Genomic DNA, 18,543 nt, shown 5'->3' with positions numbered 1-18,543 from the left:
TGAGGAAGGGTTTTCCTGATGCTTAGAAGTATGTGTGTGTGGGGGGGTGACAAGGCACAGATGGTTCTGGCATTAGCACGAAACTTTAAAAAACAAAGGGCGAGTGACTGTTAAGAGCCAAGAAAATCACCCCTGCTCCTTTTGCTCCAAGTCACGTGTGGCAGATGTAAAATACCTCACCAAAGAGTCCCCCAAATTCCCCATGGGGCCCTGCTGCCCAGACGAGGGGTGAGAGAGGCAGGGCCCTATCTGCTCTGTGAGTGCTCTGCCCTCCTCAGTGACAGACACTGTAACTCCCCAAATGTCAGAGAGGTCACTGAGCTCTATTTTCTGGGTGTACTGAGGTCCCACTCTTCCTTCCCCCTAAATTGGTAACTGACCCGAGTGTGTGCGGAGGTGGCCAGTGAGAGCATCGCGCCGGCGGCAGGCGTAGTTACAGAAGGGACATTTGAAAGGCTTCTCCCCAGAGTGAAGTTTGATGTGGCGCAGCAGGTTCCCCTTCTGGGTGAAGGAGGCGCCACACTGGTTGCAGTGGAAGGGCCTTTCACCTGCAAGAGAAAGAACAGATCTCTGAGAACTGCATGTGAGGAATTTTGAAGGCCGAACCTCTTCTGTCACCCTCTGCCCCACCCTGCCTAAGGGACGATGCTCAGAACAATTACTGAGAGGCAGAGCTGTGGCACGCACAGGAAATTCCTGCTTTCTAAAGATTCCCTTGGGAAGAGACTTACCCTGGGAAGGTGTGGATCAGGATGAATGGCAGGGCAAAGGGCACCAGGCCTGGAACTCTGGGCCAAAAGATCATTAACCCAAAACCGAGCCTTATAAGACCCACTCTGCCCCTGGAGCCCAAAGGCTGAGAAAGCTGAGAAGAGGCTTTTGTTTTCCTTTTCTTTGTTTGTGTATGTTTGTTTGTCTAAATCAACAGGGCCCAAACAGGGTCCTACCCCTGTTGGGCTGTAGGATTCATCCTGAGGCTACATCTACCTCTCCCTCACCTCCTGAGAAAAATACCAGTTTTTCTTTATAACAACAGCTGATGAGAGTGCCAAAGAAGTACAGTGTGGAGGGAATCCAAACGCCATCCCCCCTTTCTTTCATTGGCTAGAAAATGTGCTGGGAGAGACTCTTCCCTTTCTGAGGCTGTCCCACTGCATTGTGGGCCTCTGCCTTTCCAGCCTACCCTGGGAGCTCCTCCTCAACCCCCTGGCTTACTCACCCGTGTGGCTGCGCTTATGCACCATGAGCACATTGGGTCCGATACAGACCATGCCGCAGACATCACATTTGAGCTTGCCATTGGGCAGCCGGATGCCCCCGGGGGAGTGAGGCTCTGGCCCACTTCCATCACAGTAGCCCAGGGGCTCTGACAACGAGTCTTCCACGATCACACTGTCGTCCTTTTCTAGGAGCCGCTCATCTGGCCCCAGCAGTCTGCTCGACTCCTCATCGCTGTACATCTCCACCTTGATGGAGTTGGCTGAAGGGTGGGATGGTGTTTAGGACAGAGACAGGCAAAGGGGGGAACCTGCCCGCAGACCAGAATGTCACTCCCAATGTCCAGAAGGCTTTCTCCCGGCCCTGAGACACGTGGGCTTTAAAAGTGGCCAATACCCTCGGTATCCTCGGTGGTGATATGGCACTCCTGCTGGGACCTGAAACAACCTTTTCCTCCTATCTCACCACCCAGGCAAATAGGCTTCAAGAGAAAGAAGTTGGGGTACATTGGATGTCTTGTGTCCCACTGGGGAGAGAAGGAGGCTAAGGAGAGCCTTTTTCTCCACTCTCTTGTCATAAAGAAAGACGTCTGGCTTGGCCCTGGGCAAGAAGCCAGCAAGTAACAGTGGCGGGAAAATGGTCGTAGGAAGACCAAAGAGATGGCAGGCTAAAGAGAGAGCAAAACTGGAAGACAGACATGGCTCACATTATCCTCCCTCCCCATAAGAGTGAACCCCCTCTACTCCCCTCCATTAAAATCTGGAGAGGGGGATGAAGGAGGGAGGAGCCACTGAGGAGTAAGCTTTGGCTCTAGCTCTGACCTACATTCCTGGCTATTCCAACCATTTAGAGAATGTCACAGATCTAGGGCCAGCTAGAAGAGGCAGTAATGGGGACCCTGTCCGGGCAGGAGAATGGGGGTGGGGCTGGGTTGGTGGTGATGAGAAGATCCCTCTCATCTGTATTTCCTGACTGACTCTAGCTTGTGACCATTCCTATGTCCTTGCTTCTCCAACTCCAGGGTTTCTCTTTGGAGACTTTAGCTTAATCCCACCCGTGCTTCTTTTAATTCTACCCTTGTCTGGCAGAGACCATTCACTCTCCTTCCAGAAGTCAGAAGGACCCTAGATGCTGAACTCCCTAGTGTTTTAGAGGCTGTATGCAGGAAACCAGAGGGAGGCAGCAATGGGGAAATGGCTGCCAGTGGAGGGTGAACTGAGGGCCAAACACAAACAGGGTGCTTAGTGCCAGGGCAGGGCAGGAGATTGCACTTACCACTGAGTGAGCGGCTGGGAGAAGAGTGCTGGCTGTTGGGGGTGCTCACCGAGGGCCCCACTGGGGCCCCAAGGAACTCCTTCTCCAGAGATGAGTCCCCGCTACCTTGGAGGAGAGAATAAGAGGACAGGTGAAGCTGCAGCCGGGCCTTTTACTGTCCATTGCCTCACCTTTTCAAAATTCTGTTATGCTTTGCAAACACTCATCTTGTAGCCATGTACAAGGCAGTGTTATACGTTCAGCACCATACCTTGTGATGAAGTTTTGGGGTGATGGTGGGGTGGTCCAGAGCTGACGGCCAAGAAAGAATTCTTGAAGACGTCTTTGGTGCAAAAAGGTGATTTTATGAAAGCACGGGGACAGGACCCGTGGGCAGGAAGAGCTGCACTGGGGTTGCTACGGGTAACTGATTATATACCCTCAGATTGGGAGGGGGTTAGGGACAGAGTAAGTCTCCAAGGAATTTTGGAAGCAAGCTTTCCAGGACTTCAAGGGGCCAGCTACTGTTAGGAAAATGCCATTTATTACCATTTAGTAAAATCTCAGTCATGAGACCCTTCAGATGTATATCAGAGGACCATAAGCTTGGGGTATGATTGCCAGCATATATCTTGGGGGAGTTGAGATAAAGGAAGTTTCCAAAGGAATTTTTATATGTTAAAGTAGACTTACAGGATCCTGGCGGTTGGGATAATGTTAAGCTAAGATTCTCTTTTGCCCATAGCAAAGTGTCATCATCGAGGCAGCTGAGCTCTAGAGGAAGGTCACTCTGCCTGTTTCAAAGACTTGTCAATGGGCTGTAGGCAGTAAGGGAATTTAATTTTTCATTTGCCTTTGTTTCCCACATCACCATGGTAAGCACTTAAGCCCCTTTCCTTTGTTCTTGGGTAGCCAGGAGTGTCTGAGGAATAGCACATATATTCCACCTGGGGTGGGGGGGAGTGGCCCAGGAGGCTAGCTTGTACTTTGTCCTCAGCTTAACTTATGCTCCCTCATCACCTTGTGCCCTTGTCAGCCTGGTGCCCAGTGCTGACTTCTGCAAGCTCAGTAGCTGCATCTTGTTCACTCTACCTTTTTCTAGGCCTGAGGGGAAGAGCATCACTGCCTGACATCTACAGGAAGGAAGGCTGAGGCTGGGCAGGCCAGGGTGGAGAGGAAAATGGGGGCCTCAAAAGGGAGGTGGTTCAGGACAGATGCTCTTCCCTATTGTTCCTCTCCAGAGCCCCCAGCACCAGGTTTGGGATCTGTAGGAAGGGCAGCTGGAATTGTCCCTGAGTCTAATGATAATAAAAGTGATCATAATGACAGCTGCTAACACTTATTGAGTGTTATTGAGTGCTTATTTTGTGCTAGGTATTGTTCTGTGCACTTTATGTGAACAACCCCGTTGAAGCAGGTGCCAATATTGTCTTAATTTTTCAGATGAGAAAACTGAGGCCCAAAAGAGGCTGTGTTACTTGTCCAAGGTGACATAGCTGGTAGTGGTGGAACCCGGATGGAACATAAACAGTAAGCACTCATGTCCTTAGCCACCGTCTACACAGCCAGTTGAGAGTCATTGTTTCAGCAGAGGAGAGTTGGGCCCATTAGATCTTCTCTTCTGAAATCAGTAAAAATTTGACTACTCTAGAAAGCCTCCAATCTGATATGATTCCAAATACCTAAATACTACTTGATGTTCCCTTGACAGTGACATAAGTTTATTCTCGATATATTCATTGTTAACTTGTTGATAAATTGCTTTGTAAAAATGAGTTTTGAGAGTTTGGTTATGTCTTTAAAAATTAGTTAACATATCTGAAGATATGAATCATGTCTTTAAAAAAAAAAAAATCCCTCCTCCCCGCAATCTCTTGCACAAATTTATAGGTAAAAAAAATCCACAAAAACAAATAAACAAAAATAACATACAAGTAGGTAAACATACACAGAAACACAGACATATATCACACATAAAGAGAACATACCTACGGGGGTAAACACACCCATAGCCTTCTACATTATCTGCTAACATGAACATGCATGGATGCGTACACACAAGCCTAAATATGGAAGAGAGAGAGAGAGAGAGAGAGAGAGAGAGAGAGAGAGAGAGACAAACCCTAAAATTCATCCCTAAAGTCCACCTATTAGTACTTTACCCAATTTCCCAGCTATGTACATACTTACTTTCACAAAATAAAGATTCCATTATAAAATGGTTGGAGTCTTGGGCCTGAGGCAAGAAATCCGGAACACACCCTCCTGAGGGATCCCTCTCCAGCTTGGTCAGTGGGAAGAAAACAACCACTCAGGACTTTGGGACCATTTCCCATTCATATCCTCTTCTAAAAGTCCCATTTCCCCCATTCTATCCCATCAAAGCCTGAGGAAAATTTGTTCACTATCTATAGAAAATGCCTTATGGCATTTTCAGTTTTCCCAGCTGGGGCTCTTTAGATGAACCATGGTTATCTAGAAAAGTTGCCCAAGTCAGAACCACACGCATATCATCAAAGTGAGCATCTCAGGAGTTGTGGGTTGAGATGTGTAGACTCAGACCCAGTTTTACAATACGTCCTTTAACACAGTGTGGGGTTTACTATGGTTAAAAGGGCTAAAAGGAGTGTCTCCTTGTTCCTTTTCAGACATTAGTGCTAACTTGCCCTAAATCACTTGATATTTGTAATGGGGGAAGAACTGAGCTCTGGGCCCTGGTACTGAGCCCTGGACCCTAAAACAATGAGTGAACTTGCTGGAAATCCATCTCTAGTCCCAGCCTACTGGGCTTGATATATGGGGAAAATATGCTTAAAGGAATATTTAGGGACATTAAGAGGAAAATATCCTTTGTCCCTTCCTTATTAAGGCCTGGGAACAGGAGGAAGAGTAGGTGCCTCCACAGTCACACCGTTAGTCTGAGTGGGTCTTAGATGCCATTGCCCTCCCTAGGATAAAGGTAAGAGGGAAAACAGGTTCAAGTCTACTTTTGTGGCACTAATACATAAAAATGAATCTGTTTTAGGGGTCAGAAAGTCTTTATGGGGACCCTGGGATTTTGAGTTCTAGCCGGAGGGTGAAGGGGACTAGAGTCAGATTTAGGAAGTTCAGCAGTTCCTCTGTCAGTCCCAGAAACCCCAGTGAGGGAACTTCAAATGCCTGGGACTCCCAAGAAACCCCAGACTGTCAAAGCCAAGAATTAAGGCCACTCTCAGGTCTCAGATAAATTTTCTTGGTCAAAGTCATCATAGATTGGCTGAACCCCCAGAGGGCAAAGCCAAATCATGAGGTTGACATCAGAGGAACAAGGAGGCGGGTATGGGGCAGAAAAACAGGAGGGAGAGAGAGGAAATGGGGCAAGGTCCCACCAGCTAAATGTGTTTCACATGCTGAAGGAGACAAGCCCTCCACTCCTGCTGCCCTTCCTCGATCCCTTCAAAGAGTGGTTGCCTCTAGGGAACAGCCATGAGGTCTAAGAACCTCCACACTTATCAGCAAGGAATCTTATCCTAACTGCTTTCCCTGTCTTGACCATGGGCTCCAGGGTGGCAGGATGCTAGCCTGCTAGCAGGGAACAGTGGGTACAGGAGCAAAGAAAGACGCCCATCCCCAGCTCTATTGTGGGGAAGAGGCTGAGGGCCCTCGGATCTCTCTGTTCGAGGCTGAGGCTTCTGCTGCCAAGGCTCCTCTTTACCTAGATTCTATTACCCATTCCCACCCAGGCCTGTCTCGGCATTTCACCCAGGGCAGCTCTACATCTGTCCCCAAGGCCTAATCAAGATGTCACCACAATCTCCCACTGTCCAAGTCGCAGTCTTTGCTTAGCAACACCAAACACCCTTCCCATCCTCCGCAAGTGTAAGGAGGAACGCCCCCTCCCCCGCCACACACACACACACACACACACACACACACACACACACAGCCCCATCCTTTCCCTCTCCTCAGGCTTGGGAGTTGTTACTGAATTGGCTCCCTAGCCCCGGCACCCCCCTTCCCCCTCCACTAGCCACCTTCTGCCTGAACTTACATTATCCTTCCCTTGCCGGTGAGACCCTGGGGTGCGAACGCGGCCGCCGCCTTGGAAACGGCGAGGGAGTGCGGGTGGTGTGTGCATGTCTGCGTCTCGGTGGCAGGCAGGGGTGAGCCCAGCCACTCACCTTCCAGGAAGCGTGGATTCCTGGAAGTGAGGGGAACCGCCGTCATTTCGCAGGCAGCGGCACGGTGAGCAGGGGCCCACGGCTGCAGCCAACAAGAAGAGCTCAGCCCAGGGTGTATGTGTGTGAGTGTGTGTGTGTGTGTGTGTGTGTGTGTGTGTGAGAGAGAGAGAGAGAGAGAGAGAGAGAGAGAGAGAGAGAGAGGCAGAGGGAGAGAGGGAGAGAGAGGGAGAGAGGGAGAGAGGGAGAGAGAGGAGAGAGGGAGAGAGGGAGAGAGAGAGCAAGCGAGAGCACGCTTGGATGTGCTTGGGGAGGGGGCTGGAGAGAATGTATATGTGTGTCTGGTGGGGGGGATGCTAGGCTACAGCATCCCTTTCCCAAGCCAGTAAAGGGGTGGGGGTGGGGGGTGTGCACAGGGAGGGGGAGGCAGATGCCGTTGCCCTCGTGCCCAGCAGACAAAGAGGAACTGCACAACAAATGCCTGAGAGAGGCAAGAGTGTGTGCAAGAGAGAGAGAGAGAGAGAGAGAGAGATGGATGGGCCCTCAGGGTGGGAGGGAGAAAGGGGGGCCCCCAGGGAAGGCCCAATCCTCTGCCAGCTGGGGAAGCCAAGGCCCCAGAGGTCATGGGGCCCAGGACATGGGGCAGCTTCAAGGCTCTCAGATCGTCAGAAAGCCCCTCCCCCCACTGAACTCAGGCACTCAGATTCCCTCCTTTCCCTCCTCCTCCAGGAGGGAGGTTGCTCTTTAGATCTGGGGACTGACAGCCCCCTCCTTCCCAGCAGCGAGAAGGCCCAGCAGTCTGGTCTCAGGCTAGTGTTGCTCTGTGGCCCTGAGGCTTTTCAGATCCCAGGCAAAATCCTGGTATCTTCTCCCCACCTCCACTCCCCTCCCTCCTGTGCCCCTGGGGCCTGGGCTGCCGACAGCCCTGGATGAATCCGCCTTCTATCAAGACAAGGCCTCTGCTCCCTTCCCTTCCAGAGGAGCTGCTCACTGACGTGCTGACCTACTTTGGAGACTAGATTTTCTGATTCCAAGAATTTGGGGGTGGGAGGGGCTGTGAAACTTTGGGCTGCCTACCCCTGGATCCCTTTCGAAGGTTCCCTTAAACAGTTCACAGTCCCAGAAAACTTGTGAAAAGCACCGCTCAGTCAATTAATTGCATGAGCTGGGTTTGAGCAACTCAGTTTCCCCTGAAAGACAGGAAATGGAGGTGGGGAGAAAATCTGTGTGGTAAGTTAGTGGATCCCTTCTCTTCCCTCTCTCCCTCAGGAGGGACTGACCTGCACCTTTAGAAAGAGACAAAGGGAGAAAAGATGCATTTTCTGAATCAGGATCTGTGAGGTGGGAAAATCTCTTTAAAGAACAGGAGAGATACTCCCTTCATCAAGTGGCCAGGTGAGGGAAGGCCACCTGGTATGAAGACAGAAGAGCTGTGATGACCTTGAAGGGCCAAAGTGTGCTTTAGGAGGGGTCTACACAGCAGCCTTTCCCACTGCTTGCATATTGGCCCAGGAGAGATGGGTCATTTAGAGACTCTCAGATGCCCCTCAAATGGACTGTCTCAGCCATACCCATTCCTGCGGGGGCTACTTTTCAGAACTAATGTTAGCCTTGGCTTTCCCTTTTCCTTCTCTTTAACGTGGCTGCTGGCACCTAGAATTCTCGAAACACAGATGAGGGGTTTCTGGCCTCTACTTCCATTCAAAAACTATGCTGTGCAGAGGCTTCTCTTGTCTAGGAAATGTCAACCCGCTGAAAGCGGGGAAAATTTGGTTTCATAGCACAGTGAAGCAACCACCCTAGGGGCTTTCCTCTAATATCCAGCATTCTCCAGAGACAGAGCTCCATGGGATATTTCCCCAGCCACATTCTCAGTTTCTCATTTACCTACATTAGGGCAGGGACTGGTTTTTATCTGAGTGTTCCCCAGCAATAAAACAGCGTCCTGAGTGTGGTTGTTGCTCAGTAGTGGTTTTCTGAGTAGGCCTAACTGAGCAGGAGATAGAAGGACTGGGTGGTTTCTCAGAAGGGCCATGATTTTAGTTCCAACAAAATCTCTTTCAATTAAATCAGTCCACTTGATCCCTGTCACTGTGTCCAGCGTGTGGCAGGTATCGAATGCCTTAATCCATTCCAACTCCTTCCCCCTTAAATAAGAAAGGGGTCAGAGTCAGTGTCTTACCTTATGTTACCCACGTGCTGCCAATGACTCTTATATGTGTGTCTGACCCACCTAGCTATGATCTTTGAATGTACCCATAATTCCATTGGTCCCACTTCAGGGTATAAAAAATAAAATGCTATGGGTCATTTCTACAATGGTGCTTGGATTTCTGATGGGCATACTCATCATGTCAAAACCCAAATCTGGCTCCCCTTATCTCTTATAATCATTCCCTGCCCTGACATTCTAATGATCCAAAAAAGGAGTCCTTGCGTCTTAGAGACAAACTCTGTCTTAGGCCCTTTTCTGCACCTTCAGAGAGAGGGCCAGAAAAATTCTGCATTTTTTTTTTCACCTTGTTGTTAAACTCTGAGAGGACCCTGATTACTCTCATATCTCTAAAAGCCGTTTGTAGTATAAGCAGTGATCTCTTCTGCCTCAGTAGGAGTATTTGGCAGTTATGAAAAGCCATAGCATGTTATGACCATGACAAAGGACTGGGGGAAATGAGAAGTGGGCTCTATATCGCTCCTTCAAAGGCTCTTCGTTGTTGGCCCACTGGCTGAATTCAGCCCATAGATAAGTTTGGCTTGCTCCATGGAACATTTTTTAAAAATATTGAGTCATTATTCTAAAATGGAGACATTTCACATAAAATATGGATTTCTGAATTCTGTTGAAAAATTGGAAGTTTTGGCCACACCAGATACACATTCTGGCATGGCAGTGACTGGTGGACACCGAGGAGCAGTTGCTCCTTGAGGTAGGACATGTGTTCTCTGTCCATGACAGTCCCCACATTCTCTTCGGCTCATTATCCCAACCCAGTTCGCTCATTTACATACCCAACTGGCTCCTGCAGGCCTTTGAGGTTTGAAACGCTGCTCCACTGTCTACCTGGCTGGGATAGAATATCCTGTTTGGCTGGTGACCTCAGAGAACAGGAGAAGGAATCACATCTTCCTTCAATCTCTTTACTTTTAAATCATTCCTCTCTATTAGTCTCCACTCGTATTCCCCTCCTATTCCCTTCCCCTACCCTTATCCTCCAAGAAGTCTGGGAAGAGAATCACTATTTAGGGAATGTAAAATGACCAAAATAGATGCACACTACCAAGCAAACCAAGCATGAGTGACAGCTCTGTGACGACTGGGGCACTCAGAGGTCCTGTGCTAGGCTGAAGGCTCTCCACTCTGCTCCACAGGCGAGTGTCTGCTCCCAGCCCCTTACAAACAGAATGCACAAGAGGGCATACCAGACATATAGGAGCGGCCATTGCAGTCTTCTATATCCATCTTAGAGTCTGCTGAAAGAGAAAATAGCTGCTATCAGAAGCCAGATCTGGGAAGGGAGGAGGTTTCTAACATTCTGGAATTAGCAAGTGTGCTCTGACCCTATTCTAAAGATGAAAAACCTCATACTTTGTCCTGATGAGAAAGACAATGTACCCTGACTTACAGACCCCAGGGTCTTGTCCAACCCACAACTTCTACAGGCTTCCCCAGCCTCCGAAGTGGAAACAATGTCTTACTCCAGAGTGGTCCTGGTTGTGTGGTTTTGAGAGTAGACCCCTCCTCCTGTAGGTGGAGCTGATGCTGTGGGAAAGGAGACAGGTTACAGCCCAGCTTTCTGGAGGCACAGAAACCAGCTCCATAGAAGCTCTGTACCTTAAGGATGGGGTAGTAATAAAAGGAAGAAACAGGATTCTGTCTCAGGGGATTCTTTTTGTTGGGGGGGCGGTATGTGGGGGAGGGTGGGGGACAGGAAGGTAAATATGGAGGAGAGCAGCCCACCTCAGGTTCAGTGGAGTCCACTATTGAAGGTATAATAAACAAATTAAATCTTCAAGTGGCTTCTCCCCATATTCTTGTAACTTACGTTGCTATGTTTTATTTATTTATTTTAGGGTGGGAACCCTGAATTTAAAATGCAGGTTAGTCTATTTGACAGAAGCAAGCAGTAATTGGCAGTAGAGTATTAAACAAATCAAGAACTGAGAACAATTAAAAGTGATAATTTGTTGCAATGAATTCTCTCTTTAGGAGCCTGTGGGAAGAAGAAAAAAAAAAATCTCTTTGGTAGAAATTTACATACCTCCAAAATTGATTTCACCAGTCACCTAATGAAAAATAAATACTCCAGGGGCAGATTTGAGGGCGCAAGAGTGGGGAAAGGAAACAGTTGGAGCTGCCACCAGGATTCCTGTCTCTTTGAAGGATCTCTCTGAGGTGGATGGATGAAAATTTGGTTTGCTTGTAATACTATACTGTTAGAGGCAAGGATTGGGGACTCTGGAGGATGCACAGGGGAAAAGTATCTATTACCCTGTCTCCTCCTTCCCCCAGGTCACTCTTGCGCCGAGAGACATCATACTCTTCTGAAAAGTCTCAAGACAAAGCCTGAAACATGGGCTTTCCTTCACTTCACAAAGCAGCTCTGCCTTAGATTTCATCAGAGAGTCCTAGTCTCACCCAGGAAACCTGGGTGTGGAAGAAAAATTTATCTAAATTTATTTTCAGTTCTTCTTTTCTTCACATCCTCCCTGAGATGGTCTCAGCTTTGGGATCAGACTGCTAGACCAAGCCACAATAATAAGTGGTTCCTTGAAGGTTCCCTTAGGGGTAATGATTAGAAGAGCCCAAGTCCACAGTGGTTAGCAAACTCATACCCCCTGGAACTAGCCATAGAACTGTGGTGGTCAGAGATTCAAAGAATGAGGAAGGGCGGTCTGGTACTCATGGGGCCCCTCTCATTTCTGAATCATTAGCTCCATAATTGCCTTTTAGGATTTTTCAAAACTACTGCAGAGCTAAGATGCCACATGTGACTTCCCTACACATACGCACTCATGCACACAAACAGGAGAAGCAAGAATGGGCAAGATTTCCTCCATTTTCTGCTTGGAGAAACTGAGGCTCAGAGCAGTGACGTTACTTGTCTCTGGGCTCATGGTGAGACTGGAACAAAACAAAACAAAAGAAAAGAACACAGGTCTCCTGAGCTGTGCTCTTCCCATTAAACCATCTTGTTTCTTTTATTAAAAAAAATTTTTTTTAATGTTTATTTTTGAGAGAGAGAGAGGGAGAGAGAGAGAGAGAGCGAGAGAGAGAGAGAGCACAAGCAGGGGAAGGGCAGAGAGAGGGAGACACAGAATCTGAAGCAGGCTCCAGGCTCTGAGCTGTCAGCACAGAGCCCGACCCAGGGCTCGAACCCACAAACTGTGAGATCATGACCTGAGCCAAAGTCTGCCCCTTAACCGACCGAGCCACCCAGGTGCCCCACTGTCTTGTTTCTTTTGGAAAGTCAGAATACTCAAGGCCTTCATGGATCTTCTTGCTTTCCCCTGGTTCTAACATCAATTAAGGCATCTTTTCCTTTGGTATGACCTCCGTGGGAGTGGGGTCTGTTACTTAAAAAGGAGGAAAAGTAGAGCAGGCTCTACAGGGAGAAATAATGTAATGTGTGTGTGGTGTGTGTATGTGTGTGAGAGAGAGAGAGACAGAGAGAGAGAGACAGAGAGAGAGAACACGAAGGAACCAGGGGCTAGATAAGCACTAGGTAGGCAAAACAGTTGAAGCATAGCATTCAGCTAGCACTGGCTCAGGAAGTACATCTCATTCTTGGACACCTGCCCAAATGGTCCCAAAACAATTTCCAGAAGGGTCTGAAGGAGTTGTTTTCTGAGTTGGACTTTGTTCCTAGCAGTAAACTGAGCTCTTCTGCTTCTTAATTGCTCTTAACAGGTGCTCCATGACACATCTTGGGCAAAATCAGCATTTGGCTGCCTCTAACAGGTCTACATGCCAAGTTGGTAACCCTGAAAGTGAGAGGGGATCGAGATTCTGCTGTTCCCAATCTTGGTGCTCTGAGAGCCAGAAGCAAATCAGTAGATGTACTTCACTGTTTGTTCAAGTCTCCAGGCAGCACATCCCTCCCAACCTTCCCACTCCCCGCCCCTCAAAGCACCTCCTCCCCTGCCTGGCCAGGCAGGCAGATCTTAGTGTCTCCTTAGAGGAACTGGGTCAAATTAGGCACTGCCAATTGGAGACATACCGCAGGGGGAGGAGGCATAAAAAGAGAGAAGTTAGTTACACAAGACAGGTTTGGCTCAAAGATCTTGGAAAGAAACCGGCTTTATAGCAACATAGGCATCATTCAGTGATGGAGGTAGGCACATATGTACTGTAAATTCAGTTCAGTGAGCTGAATACAAAGCAACTAGAAATAGCTAGTCTCCTAATTCAAAAGGAAGCGTCTCTGTGAGGGAGGAAAGGTTGGTCATTGTAACCTCCGGAGACAAAGGTTTTCTTCCCTGTTCTTTTGAATCCACTTGGCACTGTAACAAGAGTCCTCCATGGCCCTGGCTTTCTCCCATCAACACAGTATCACATTTGAAAAGGAATGGGCAGGAATGGACATTCCTTTTAGACAGAAGATTTCCCACCACACTTCCAGACAAGCACCAGGTCATGACCAATCCAAAGTCTGACTTCCAGGGGCAGGTCAGGCATCAGCTACCACCCCCAGCTTCTCATCTCCACAAAAACATCCCCACGGCTTTCACTATTGGGTGACAAAAATGTCAGAAAGTCAAGTTTTCTGTATGTGGTAGCTCTGAAAGCCTGAAATAAGATGGATATCACAAGTATTTAAAGCTCTTCAAATCCTTCAAAGAATCCTGTTTGATCCAGTGACACTCCAAAATTGGAATTTAAAATATACTCCATGTGGTCTAGTGTGTAGAAAGGTAGCAAGGAGGATATTGTTGGGAAAGAAAGTGGAGGTGGAGAGAGTGGCAAGGATTTGTGCCATCCTTTTGGTTATTGTTCCGGAACTGCAGCCGAGAGTAGCAATCTTTTCTCTGGCCTCTCTTAGGACCTGGGACCTGAAGTGTAGCCCGGTGATTATTAGCAAGACAGGACTTTTCACCTGCCTGGGAGTGAGCAGTTCAGGTACTGCAAGTAAACCAAACCCACAGCATCATCCTCTCCTGTCTGTACCTCCATGAACTGAATGAAAGCGACACAAAAACATGTTGGAGTCACATAGCTGCTTCTGTGGTCTATCGGGGCTTTGCATAACTGGGGACAGGAAAAAAGTAAATGGTTGAGGGAAGAGATGGAATAAGGCATTGTCTGCAGCCTGACTACGTGCCCCTTTCCAGGAAACAGACCTTGACATTGAGCAATCTGCAGCTCTGAAATGATCTTTGGGTCAACCTAGTACTCTCTGAAGGAAACCCACCAACCTTTTCTCAGCTCATGTGTCTGTCTTTATAGCAGAAAGGTCTGACTCATTTTTTTCACCAGGCTGTAGATGATGACCTTCTGTCTACATATAAGACAGACGAAGACAGCTCAGCTTCATTATCCAAGTGCTTGGGGAGCAGTGCTGAGGGGATGAATTCCCAGGTAATCCTAGGAATGACCAGTCTCTAAAAAAAGAAGGGGTATGAGCTGGAAACACAACATCTGGGGAGTGGGAAAATATCACCTCATTGTCTCCTTTTAGATCTCAGAAGGATGAATATTTTCTCTTGTTCTTTGCGCTTCCCTGTCCTCTCCATGTAGACTGCAGAAGAGAGAGAAGGCTAAGGTTTATAGATGGGAGGAGAAACAATCCCATGTCCCCTCCCATGTCTCATTTTAAGACTTAAGAAACTATGGAGGGGCTAAACTAAACAGGTAAATCACTAGGTGATGCACACGAGCTGATACTCTCTGGGTTTGTGGCATACCCTGAAGTATTTGAGCCCTGTGTTTATAGAAAGGCCCCACAAAGTCACTGCTATTCAACTGTATGTTTGGGTAAAGGTGAGAAAAGTAGGCCAGCAGTGTTCGATTTGAGTTTCTTAATAATTAGTTTTGAAGCCAAAGATGCCCCTAACAAAGTTAGCTTAAGTGAAGTTTGAAATTACGTGGAAGGTTCAGTGAACTATCCTGACTGGTATAGAGTAGCAAAAAGGGGGAAGAGATGGGAACAATTGCCTTTGGTGGCAGTCCTGACCAGAAGTCTCTAATGCATGCTGATCAAAAGGGCTCACTGTTGTTTGGGCGGGACAGATATTTTCAGGCTCCTCTGCTAACAAAGAATCTTGCCCTGACAAGTAAGCCTCTCTTCTTGTGGAGGGCCTAGGGCAGGAATGTTGTAGGACCTGGGGAATCTTGCAGCTAGAATGGAGTTGAGAGATGATCTCCAATCTCTTGTTTTTTAACAGAAGAAGAAACTAAGCTGAGTCACCTATCTGGTTAGTGACAGAATTAAGACCAAATAGAACCCAGGTTATCAGTCTGGTAACCAGTCTTTCTACTACAGCCCAAAGTTAAATTTTGCCACAGTGGGAAGGTTTGGGACCACCCATGCTTACCTTCTTTCTCGGATGTTGAAATGAAAAATTTGGGGGTCTGCATCTTGTGGCTTAAATCCTTAAACTAGAAACACTGGTTTATGGATGGAAGAAAAAATAATCCTCTCCCTCCCATGTCTCTTTTTAGAGATTATGAGCCTGAGGGAAATGCCAACCGAGGCCCTTACTAGGTCTCTTTAAGGTAGAAACAGAGCTCCTTGGCTCAAGGATTACACCAGCATATGTATTCCAGCAGAGTCTACAAGGTTGATGCCACTCCCACTGGTGGGGTAGGAGGGGACAGGCCATTCATATCAGCACTATCCTTTCTTAACATGCTTTTGTCAGATAAACCTTGAAATTATCTCCGTTTCCAATACAGAATCTACAACTCTTCTGAGAAGGAGGCAAATCAAACAGCTGGGAATTCAGAGCCTTCTTTAGGCAGGGTCATGACACCAACAAAGAAAGGGAGTCCCTCTGCCTGTAGCATTGTCTACACCCACAGAGCTCCACATTCTTATTTGTTCTTGTAGAGTAAAATGAGCCCAGAAATACCTGCCCTACAATAATTTGTCTTCATTTTTCCTTGGTTATTTTGTGTGTATGTTGAAGGAAAAAAGATGGCCAGTTTGGGAGAAAATAATTTCTTTGTGGATGTTAGTAGGAGGTAAAAGGTGGGATAATGTTCCTCCCACACTGGGAAGTACAAGCTGCAGATTTAAACTAGGAGAAAATAAAGAAGAAATGCTCAGTTGCATTTTCACTGGAAAAAAGTCAGGACTTCTTTCTGAGCCAAGTCCCAAAACATGCTTTGCCCTTAACCTACTAAGAGGAAGGGGATTGCCCAGAAGCTACAACTGAACTACCTGCACTCAGTGGGCAACAAAGACATTATATTCTGTGCTTGAGACATCAGCATCTATTGACTAGGGCAAGATATAATTCCGACCCTGCCAAATTGAGGGCAGCTCCCACCACCTGGGACCCACCCTAGAAGCTCCAGTGAGATCTATCCTGCTTCCCAATGGCTACACTATTTTCTTATTTTATTTTTTTAAATTTTCTCCTTTTAAGACTTTGTTTTTATCTCATGAGCCACTCTTCTGACTATTCTCATGATCCAGGGAGCTGTCTGGATTCTCTGGCTTTCGGGTGTTCAGGCAAGGCTGAAGTTCCCTACACCACAAAGCAATATTAACTGAACTACTGACAGACCAATGAGGAGATACTTCTACCAAACAAGAAGCTACAATTTCAACGATTGTTTGATTTGGACTTGTCCTGGTCTTGTCCTCAGAATCACAGTTATCTTAGGTGGAATTATTAGGTAGTCAGACACCTGTTTTTAATGCTTCCTAAGAATATCAACATGTACCTTCACACAGATAAAGTGAACAAATAGCAGTAAGGGGAAACAGCAGGCCTCAATTTTTTTTTATTATACATTTTTTAAATGTTTATTTATTTTTGAGAGAGAGAGAGAGCATGAGCAGGGGAGAGCAGAGAGAGAGAGAGAGAGAGAGAGAGAGACAGAGAATCCAAAGCAGGCTCCAAGCTGTCAGCACAGAGCCTGATTCGGGGGTCAAACCCACAAACTGTGAGATCATGACCTGAGCCCAAGTGGGACAATTAACCAACTGAGCCACCCAGGTGCCCTGGCCTCAAATGGTCTTCTGCTTGGCCTTGATGATGGAAGGCCTAGCGCTGATATGTGAGTGAGTCAGAAACTTTCTAAGCTCACCACTGATGCTTTAAGGGTTCAGGCGGGGTAGACTGGGAAACAGGTGGGGCTATGAAACATGTCAGTGGGGGATCTGTAAGAGTCACAACAGTTGGCAGTTTTGCTTATGAGAGAAAGGACTGAAATGAAAGAAGGTATGCAAAATTTGACACAATATAGTTGGTAATGCATCAAATCTTCCTGGAAGCAGAGTTAGCAAATTCTTGACCCTGGAGAAAGAAATGGGGTACTTTATTTCCTAAACATCTTATACCTAAAGATCTGTGTTCCATTAAAACCCAACTCATGACAGGACTCCAACTGGTCCTCATGACAGGACCAGTCACGATTAAAAAAATTTAAAAAGCGGGGCACCTGGATGGTTCAGTTGGTTAAGCAGGGTACTTTGGCTCAGGTCATGATCTTGTGGTTCATGAGTTCGAGCCCTGCATTGGGTTCTCTATTGTCAGCACAGAGCCTGACTGAGATCCTCTGTCTTCCTCTCTCTCTCAAAAATAAAATAAACATTAAAAATTTGAAAAAATTAAAAAGTAGAGAAGTCAAATGAAAATTTCAAAAGTGAGAATCTACAACTCTAGCAGACAAGTGGGAAGAAAATAACTGGGGATGGGTTGTGCGAAGAGGTACACGGAGGCCTATTTCAGTTTACAACTGCTTCCCAAAGTCTGTCTCTCCTTAGAGTCCTCAGACCCAGGGCTTCCTCTATTACATTTCTTTCTTAGGACTCATATGCAGTGAATCTCTTCCTTCCCAGCCCTGCTTCTCAGGTTCCCTAGACGTCTCACCCTACATGGTACCTTAGACCGCACTTTCCACTTGCACTCTAAGTTTCTTCTCTACTGTTTCTCTCATTCTGCTCATTGCCTCCCAGATCTTCCCACCGAGGCCTATGTCCTTCTCTCTAACCTTCTCGACAAACCGCCCCCCCCCCGCCCCGTCCTCTCGCTTTTTTGCCCCGGTACCCCCTCTGCTTCTCCTTTCTCACCCTCTTCTGTTCTACCCCAGCGGTACCCCACCAAGGAGCCTCGCGCACCCAGCTCCTGGCTGTCTTGACCCGTCTCCCGCCTTTTTAGGACCCTTTGGCTCTCCGTTACCTTCCCCTCAACATTGGAGCCTCGAGCCTAACTCCCCCACTAGCTGGGCCAGCTCCCTCCCCTCGGGCCACAGCCCAGGCGGCCACCCTCTTCCCGCCAGCCCCCAGTCCGGGTCTCCCCTTGCTTCACGCCCAAGCCCCTCAGGCCCCGCCCCCGGCGACCGAGGCCCCGCCCCCAGCGCTTCGCCCAAGCCCCGCCCCTCACTCACCTGAGGCAGCTCCGCGCGCGCGCAAGCTGGGGGGGGTGAGAGAGAGGGGACGGTGTTGGGGAAGAGGGGGGCGGGGCGGCGGGGGTCCCCCACTCTGGCCCGGGCGGCCCAGTGCGGGGGGAGTGGGGTCACTGAGGCGGCGGCAATCGGGCCGGACCCGGGACCCGGGCACTCAGCGGCGGCGGCGGCTCCATCTCCATCAGCGGCTTCACCTGAGGAGGGACCGGCCCCCCCCCAGCAACCCCCCCACCACAGCCGTCCCCCCTCCCCCGAACAACTTCCGGTCCCACTACCAGGCGACAGGCGGCGTGGCCGAACACCGAGCGCCCCCAAGCCAGGGAGACTGCTGGGGAAAGG

At 48.2% G+C, this 18,543-nt stretch overlaps 1 protein-coding gene and 1 long non-coding RNA gene across 16 annotated transcripts in view; one reads left to right on the top strand and one right to left on the bottom strand.

Moving 5' to 3' along the window:
• Positions 1–14,110, top strand: part of LOC113602854 (uncharacterized) — a 24,105-nt gene extending 9,995 nt beyond the window's left edge. For 3 of the 6 annotated variants that reach the window (XR_008300280.1, XR_008300283.1, XR_008300279.1), the window contains exon 6: positions 3,218–4,247. This is a non-coding gene — a long non-coding RNA (uncharacterized LOC113602854). Of the gene's footprint in view, positions 1–3,217; positions 4,248–13,669 lie in introns of those variants that run through there. The other 3 variants (XR_008300284.1, XR_008300282.1, XR_008300281.1) reach the window with 3 other exon arrangements.
• IKZF4 (IKAROS family zinc finger 4) overlaps positions 1–18,543 on the bottom strand; it is a 25,878-nt gene extending 7,335 nt beyond the window's left edge. Inside the window, exons 1-7 of one of the 10 annotated variants that reach the window (XM_053226363.1) lie at positions 18,187–18,543; positions 10,050–10,097; positions 6,503–6,652; positions 4,663–4,756; positions 2,494–2,598; positions 1,220–1,480; positions 381–548 (exon numbers count right to left, since the gene is read on the bottom strand). In XM_053226363.1, coding sequence (XP_053082338.1) covers positions 381–548; positions 1,220–1,480; positions 2,494–2,598; positions 4,663–4,756; positions 6,503–6,589 — 715 coding nt within the window. In that variant the 5' untranslated portion in view covers positions 6,590–6,652; positions 10,050–10,097; positions 18,187–18,543. Of the gene's footprint in view, positions 1–380; positions 549–1,219; positions 1,481–2,493; positions 2,599–4,662; positions 6,363–6,502; positions 6,839–10,049; positions 10,101–14,042; positions 14,179–18,186 lie in introns of those variants that run through there. The other 9 variants (XM_027071511.2, XM_027071512.2, XM_027071508.2 and 6 more) reach the window with 9 other exon arrangements.

Source organism: Acinonyx jubatus, chromosome B4 (genome assembly GCF_027475565.1).
Source record: "Acinonyx jubatus isolate Ajub_Pintada_27869175 chromosome B4, VMU_Ajub_asm_v1.0, whole genome shotgun sequence".
NCBI classification, from domain to species: domain Eukaryota; kingdom Metazoa; phylum Chordata; class Mammalia; order Carnivora; family Felidae; genus Acinonyx; species Acinonyx jubatus.
This window is presented reverse-complemented; position numbering and strand designations above follow the sequence as displayed.